The following is an 8,341-nucleotide window of genomic DNA, read 5'->3' on the forward strand; positions in this document are numbered from 1 at the left end:
GGGGTTCAGTGTCTGGGGAGGACTATCTTCCTGGCTTTTGGCATTTCTCTATATCTTTATGCTTTTTGCTTACATGGAGGTATGAGATGGGGAGGGAGCTGTCTGGTGTCTAACTCTCCTAAGACCCCATTTGGTCTATTTTCCTATCAGTTCAGAGCCAGCCTCAGACTCAGAGACCCCATTCCAGCCACACTAAAGTTTGGGACTTCAAAACCTGAATTTGTGAAGGACACCAACATTCCAATCATTACACCTGCTGCCCACAGCACAGTGGGACTGATGGTCTCTTGGGTTGTGGTCCCCAGCTCTGAGTGGAATATCTGTCATGTTAAACTTCTACCACTGTTCAGCTGAGGCTCCCCTTTACAATGAGGAAAGAGATCGAGGACACATTTCTTTCTGTTGCCCAGGTAACCAGAAGTGGAAATAAAAGGAGGAAGATAGTACAAATGAGGTCCTAAGAGGGAGCCAGGAAAAAAATTCTCTGTAGCAATAGATTCTTCTCTCCAATAAGGAGGCTTTTTCACTTCGGTCCCGAGTCACGCATAAGGTGTTATGGCCAGCGAGTAGAAGCTACGGCAGGCCCACTACAAGGTCAAGAAGCTTCCAACGAGGTCTTATGGTAGTCCCAATATTCTCAATAGCCAAAAACCAGAACCAAGCTAGATGTCTGTCAACAGACAAGTGGCACAAATACACATGGAATTTTATGCATCTGCAAAAGTAAAATGAGTTGACATTTTGTAGGAAAGTGGATGTAGCTTGAAATTATTATACCATGTGACGTAGCTCAGACTAAGACAAACACCACATGCGTTCTCTCACAGTACATGTGTCATTATTAACACGTGTGTGCATGTGTATATGTAGGAATGAGAACAGCTCAGGAAACTCGAAAGGGCACCAGAAGAGTGAAGATGAGGGTCTTAAGCTGGGCAAGAGGGTAATGGAATAGACATGACACCAAAGCAAAGCAGAGACCACCAGGAGAAGGATGGTGACCCTGGGCAGGGAAAAGAAGAGAAGGGGGCCATCAGGAGCAAAGCCCGTGCAGATGCTATAGTGAAGTTTATTTCTTTATACGCTACTTTTTAAAAAGCTAATTAAAAATAAAAGAGAAAATAGCAAACTTAAAAAAAATGTTTACAAGATTTAAAAGGAAACTTAGAACACACGAGATAGTATCCCAGGCTGCAAAGCTGAGGAAGAAATCAAAGGTTTTTTTTAAAGACACAAATTTTAAAATATTAAGCAATTTTATTGTTTATTCCAGCCTTGTGCAGTGGTCTTACAGTGTGGCTCAGATTCCCTATCTGGGGATCGGTTAGGCTGCTTCAATCTGACCATCAAAGGGCATGCCAAGTGTGTGGAGTTTGTCAAGAGTTTCAACTTGCCTATGCTGATGCTGGGAGGAGGTGGATATACCATCCGGAATGTTGCTCGGTGCTGGACTTATGAAACAGCTGTGGCCCTGGACACAGAAATCCCTAATGAACTACCATACAATGACTACTTTGAATACTTTGGACCGGACTTCAAACTTCACATCAGCCCTTCCAATATGACTAACCAGAACACTAACGAATACCTGGAGAAGATCAAGCAACGGCTCTTTGAGAACTTGAGAATGCTGCCCCATGCGCCTGGCGTCCAAATGCAGGCAATCCCTGAGGATGCCATCCCAGAGGAGAGTGGTGACGAGGATGAAGAAGACCCTGACAAGCGCATCTCCATCTGCTCCTCTGACAAACGGATTGCCTGTGAGGAAGAATTTTCCGATTCAGATGAGGAGGGAGAAGGTGGTCGCAAGAACTCTTCTAATTTCAAAAAAGCCAAAAGAGTCAAAACAGAGGATGAAAAAGAAAAAGATCCAGAAGAGAAAAAGGAAGTCACAGAAGAGGAAAAAACCAAGGAGGAGAAGCCAGAAGCCAAAGGGGTCAAAGAAGAGGTCAAGTTAGCCTGAGCAAGATCTGCAACTCTGGCTTCTTCCCAATCTCTCAGATTTTATATTTTCTATTCCTCTGTGTATTTATATAAAATATATTAAATATAATGTCCCCAAGGACTAGATAGGAACCAGGGACCAGAGCCCAGGGCATTGGTGCTGGGGGAACTCTTCCCAAAAACACCTTGTCCATCCTGCTCAGGTCTTAGCTTTCAACCACACAGGGTCTGAGTGGAAAGAAAACAACCAGAAGATAAGATCCTGAACTGCCAAGTGCCTGCTTTAGGAGCTCTGTTAAGATGCCCTTATTAAGCTTTCTAGAAGGGGTGACTGGGTCTTCTGGGACCCCTGATTTTCAGGCTTAGGTAAAATCAGCCACTTTTAGATCGGTTCTGTTTATACCCTTCACACTGGACTCAGGCAAGCAGAAAAACGCCCACTGCCCTGTCTCCCCCAACACAGCAAGTGGAGGTGTTAGCCTAGCTTCCTTTTTGAGATATTTTCATTTTGTGACTCTTTGTAATAAAACAGCACATTTCTACAAAAAAAAGACACAAATTTTAAAATATTAAGCAATTTTATTGTTATAAATGTTAATTTAGTGTGAAGTTTAATTATAATAAATATTAATGAATCAAATCTGTTAATATTGGAATATAAATGTTAATGTATTAATATTATTAATATAAAAATATAATCCGAATTTATTAAAAACCAGGGATTATACCATTTTAAAATAGTTATTTCATTAATGTGAACTTTTAATAATATTAAAAAATTAATCACAATTAATTAAGCTTGAGAATTTTAACTTTTAAAGCATTTCTTTAAGTTTAAAAATGGGGAGTGGCATTGGTGAAATATAGCTTGGAGGTTCAGAGCACTCACTGTGTAAGTATCGTGATTGAGTCTGAACTCCAACCATCATGTAACCATCTGGACGTAGTCTTACACATGTCTGCAAACTCGGACCTATTGGAGGCTCAGAGCACTCACTGTGTAAGTATCGTGATTGAGTCTGAACAAAACAAAACAAAACAAAAAAAAAAAGAAATACTGCCACTCAGTAAGTTTTTTGGGATGATCTGAGACTGTCGGAGTACATGGATGTATCAAAAATCATATCAGGAAACCATGTCAATGCAGTTATGGGACACACCGAGACACACTGGTCCTATAAAGCAATGAACATCCAACACCATGGTGGCCCCACATCACCCTGTCACCTGTGTACTTGCTGTGTATCAAGGACCAACAAGCAGAGGACTCCTTAAGTGACTCTGGAGCTTCAGCTCAGTGTGGTGCCCTAGCTGTTGATGCAGCCCACCTGACCACCTACCCACCTACCTGTTTATTTTTCTGGACCCAGCTGTGAACCGCTGTTCCCATCTGTCAACTATGGTTCAAGCTTTCACCTGGCTACTGGACTCCCCAGCTTTGCTCTCAAACCCTGACTCCAGAAGTACCAGCATTACCCGCTGCTGGCACGGGTCTGATTCATTATTTTATCAATATAGACCTGCATCCTATTCCTGAAAAACTTTTAAACTCTGTTTTGGCCTTTTTTTTTTTAAAAAAAAAGTATTAATTCTATAAGCCATATATACACATGTACATAGACACATTACTGTGTGACCTGTGATATGAGAGGTAATATTAGTAATTAAGATTGAAATAAAACAGTCTACATTCATCTTGGCCAGATCACCAAGGTAAGTGGGATTCTACCACTTACCAAGGTAGGTGGGAAATTGCTACCATACCACAGAAACTGCTGGACCTTGTCAGTTTACTGTTTGATAAACTCTGGTGTTGTGGAAAGACACATGTTCCTCTCTGCTTCTGGCATAGTATGCTAATAACAAAGAGAGTGATGGAGGATGCTTGAGACCCATCTCTGTGCTGTGCACACACATGCATGTGCATGTGTTATCGCCCTCCCCTGCACACGTGCATGCGTGCGTCCACACATACACACACACACACATGCACACACACACATTCTTGCTGGGTCTGATGCCAACATCTGTAATCCCAGCATTCAAAAGGTCAAAGCAAGAGGATCTTGAAATCAAGGCCAGCATGGGCTACACAGTGATTTCAAGGCCATCTTTCTTTTCAGAGGGACCTACATTCTGCAGTGACAGTGGTAAGTCACAGGCAGGTCCTGGGAGTTGTCATGGAGACACGCCTGGGGGTTGCTGTGGTGTCTTCACCAGAAAGCTAAGCCTGAGACCGCCTCAGTGGTGCTCGGCTGGCTCTTTCATTTTCTTTGAACAGTCTCTGTTTGCTAACATGTGGGCTTTGCCCACTAATTACAACATTCCATCATAACAGAGGGTAGGCCTGCACTAGCGATTTGAATGAAAGGCAATGTTTTACACTGACATTCTAATTAGTGGAACTCGCTGTCATAAAAACCTCTGTGAGATGGTACTGATCTACACAACAGGGTATCTTGTCTTTCGTGGAGCCTGGCATGTTGTGTATAATTGACCGATTTATTAGATGCTTGTGCATTCATTGATTTTTCTAGACAGAAAAATAATTGGACTGCAGCTCCTAACTGCGGTTTTCCTCCATTTGATCACATGGGCACTCATAAACATCCCCTGTGCGCACACACAAAAGAACCTGCATCTCTAGAGTGTGGAACCAGTGGCTGAATTAGCGTTGTGCCTTTTTCATTTTTGTTTCTTTTTTCCTAAGCTCCTCTTTTGAGGTGCTGTTCCAAACTGCTTTGAAGGTTGTTGCAGTCAAAGGAAATTTCCTCATAAAAGACAGCCTGCTTTTCAGAGTCAGTATCGTGTCAGCCTTGCATTAGCCCATAAAGGTTGTTAGAAAGCCACTTTGATTTACAATGATGCTGAATAGAGAGACATTTATTGACAATATTGGCACCATTTTCAAGGCCAAAATGACTTTCAGAGAATTTCTTTGTGCTTTGTACATTTGTGGTTTGAATGGGAGTTTTACAAAATGTAGAAATGATGCTCCAGCCCAAGGCCACACAATGTACATAATGGTTATACCTTCTTCCTTCCATAAAGCTTGATAGAACAAATGGGGTCAGGTAGATCATTTGTAGCACATCAGAATTTAGGACGATTGGCCTTTTGGAGCTGAAGGAAAAGGCTGGAAATAAGGGAAAAGGTAAGAAGAAGGCAAACATAGATAGGATGCCTCTAGTTCTATGATACCGTCACATCCTTAATACCCAAACTAGACAAAGACAACAGAAGAAAGGAAAATATTAGAGACACATTATCACATATGAAAATTTAATTCAGCAATGTCTAAGATTATATACTATGACCTAAAAAATATATATTTTAGCAGTGCAATGTGGTTTCAATATTAGATAATCAATTATGTCACATTATGATTAGAACAACAGAATCAGGAAGAGAGTTACATGACTATATCAATAGATACAGGAAAACTCTTGGCAAAATCTAGCAACCACTTATAACAAAAACTCTCAGCAGTCTATAAAAACAGGGGAGTATCCTCAAACTGGTGAAGAACATTCAAGAAACCTACAGATGACCTCCCAATTTATTCCTATGAGGATCAAGGCAAGGATAGCTGCTCTCCTCAGTCTCTCCTGACATCATACTAGAAGTACTAACCAAATCAGTAAGACAAGAGAAGAAAATAAAATGTATACAGATTGGGATGGAAGAAACAAAATTGCCTTTGAACAGAGGAAGCATGATTGACATTTCAGGGAATCTCAAAAACTCAACAAGTAAAGTCTCCTTGAATTTAATTAACAGTTACAGTACATTTTTGGGATAAATAGTTAATTTACAAATTTAATAATTTTCTAATATGTTAGCAACAAACTAGTGGAATTTAAAATTTTAAATGTAATGCTACTAACATTAGCACAAAGAAACATTTTAGTATTACTCCAAAAAATGACATATCTTTATAGAATAATAAACTTTATAAAGGAAATCAAGAATTATAAAAAATATATGGTTATATTTCATGTACACAGGCAGAAAGATTTAATATTGTCAAGTGTCAATTCTTTCCCACCTTGGTTTGTAGATTCAATGAAGAGCAAGCAAGCTTTTGCTTGTTTGTTTTGACTGGCAAACTGAACCCACAATTTGTGTGGAGTTCAAAGACCTAGGATGACTAAGTTAATATTGAATGACAAGAATGTTTGAGAGCACTTACCATGCAACTTCCAAACTCTATAAAGGCACCATAATCCCAACAGTGGACATAGTTCATCACAACAACATCATGACAATGGCGTAGCCATCAGAGCAGTGAACATGGTCATCACAACAGCATCACGACAATGGCGTAGCCATCACAGCAGTGAACATGGTCATCACCACAGTGGGTGTAGTCATCATGACAGTGGCATAGTCATTACAGGAGAGTGTGACAGTGGATATCACAATGTCCATCCACATGATGACACTGTCGTCATGACAGCGGGTGTCGTCATCATGACAGCATGCATAGTGGGCATGAATATCCTAATAGTTGACATTACCATGGCAATGGCATATTGTATATACTAAACGTGACAGGGACATTATAATCAAAACAGTGGGAAGAAAATTAGAGAGCCCAGAAACAAGGCCACAGAGATAAAGTATATTTTCACTAAGGGGTTAAGAGAATTCTATGGAAAAATTTGTGGTTTTTTTTTCAACCAGTGATGAGATATTGGGGGCTCTGGTGTTTATGTTCAATTTTTCTGAGTCTAAAACTGAATGAAGGAGAAAGAAAAAGAGGAGGAGGGGATTATTGTTTAAAAGAGAAAATTTAAAAATAGATTGCAAACCAAAAATATAAAAGGAGAAATAGCATTATGTAAACTTTTTTGACAGAAGAGAAGCCTTAGTATTAAGCACATGAACACACAAAATGGGATCTAAATGCATGAAATCAAGTGTAGGAACACCCATAGCTTGCAACAAATTAGAGTTACCCCACGTATGTCCTGTCCTTCTCACTGGGGTGATAGCAGAGGCTGGCCCAAGGGTCTGTCCCATGTACGTTCTCTAACAATCAAGGGTAGCAAGCCACTGCACTGGGGTGGAAGCTCCCTATAGCTTTTCCCTAGTCACGTTAGAGTTCTTGAGAATCCAGAGCCCTCACCGGGACATAGCAGTTCCTTGACATAAGACTTTGTAGCCTCCATCATTGTGAGCAGACACGTTTCTGTTTGTTTGGAATCACGTAGCCTGTGGCATTCTGTTAGAGCAAACCATCACATTGGCCTCAGACTTCTTCCTTCCTCTGTTTGCTCCCCCTGGGATTGCTGACTATTGGATGAGACTAATGGCTTTCACTGTGCTTTCTTACACACGAAGTTGCTCTTCTGTCTCTCTCTTCCTGTATAATGCTTTCCCTCTTAGCTTCTCAGGCTCAAAGGTTCCTAACCCCAGAAGACTCAGCACGCTGGCACTGCTGGTTGGAAGAAAAGCAGCAGCTATCCACATAGCCCACCAAAGCCAGTTGGCATCTCTGCAGTCATGAGATCAGTATCACAACTGAGTTTAGCCAAATTAAACCAATACATTTAAGTACTATAGAAAGGGAATCATAATTAACAGCTATTAACTTTAAAGAATTAATTCAAAGTCACTTTAAAAGGATAAATAATTTGGGTGGGGAGAATCAACTTAGTTGTAAAGTGTTAGCATCATAACTGTGAGGTTCTGAGTTCAAGGAAAATGTCAGAGGTGCCTGTGCCTGCACAATCCCAGCTCTGGAAAGACAAAGTGCTTCTTGGATTCTTGGTGCTTACTGCCCAGCTTGCCTGGCCCAGGTCCAGACCAATGAGAGACACTGTCTCAAACTGTCTCAAACAAGAGGTAGGTGATGCCTGAGGAATAATACTTAAGGCTGTCTTCTGACCTACACACACACACACACACACACACACACACACACTATAACATATAATAAAGAATAAAATCAAAATCTAAAGATAAATAAAATGTTCTCTCTGCTCTATGTAATGGCACGTGGATGTTCAAACAAAACAAAACTAATTTCTTTAATAAATCAGTGGCATTTAGGGTCCCTGATAGCAGCGACATGCGTTGGCCTTTAGATACCATATATGGATCGGGTTCGTGGCTGGAAGAAATGTGGGCTGGCGGCATGCCTGCTCAGAATCTGGCTGCTGGACTACATGGCTGGGCTATGGACTGTAGAAGCAATTTTGCCTCTGTTTTTTCACAACCCAGTGGCTGGGCAGAATTTTATGGCTAATAGCAGAAAAAAAAATCCAGCAACAATACATTCAGAGCAGAGAAATTGAATCATTAGAGCTCGAGGGTGGGGGTGGAAACAAAGAGAGAAAAATGGCAGAAAACCTACCTTGTCATTGAAATATAAGGCAACAAAAGAAGAGTT

The 8,341-nt window shown here is 40.8% G+C and overlaps 1 protein-coding gene across 1 annotated transcript; it reads left to right on the top strand.

The window, feature by feature from the left end:
- Positions 1-957: 957 nt before the first annotated feature.
- Positions 958-2,057, top strand: LOC119820755 (histone deacetylase 1-like). Its single transcript, XM_042055562.1, has 2 exons — positions 958-1,062; positions 1,274-2,057. Exons 1-2 carry the CDS (start codon positions 958-960, stop codon positions 1,961-1,963), a joined length of 795 nt encoding a protein of 264 aa, XP_041911496.1. The 3' UTR covers positions 1,964-2,057.
- Positions 2,058-8,341: the final 6,284 nt, after the last annotated feature.

Source organism: Arvicola amphibius, chromosome 8 (genome assembly GCF_903992535.2).
Source record: "Arvicola amphibius chromosome 8, mArvAmp1.2, whole genome shotgun sequence".
Taxonomy (NCBI): domain Eukaryota; kingdom Metazoa; phylum Chordata; class Mammalia; order Rodentia; family Cricetidae; genus Arvicola; species Arvicola amphibius.

Bases quoted from the DNA above. Each gene is read 5' to 3' on its own strand.
- LOC119820755 (XM_042055562.1), top strand. From the start codon at position 958: ATGACACCAAAGCAAAGCAGAGACCACCAGGAGAAGGATGGTGACCCT. The intron at 1,063-1,273 runs GTGAAGTTTATT...TGTTTATTCCAG, and splicing joins AAGCCCGTGCAGATGCTATA to CCTTGTGCAGTGGTCTTACA.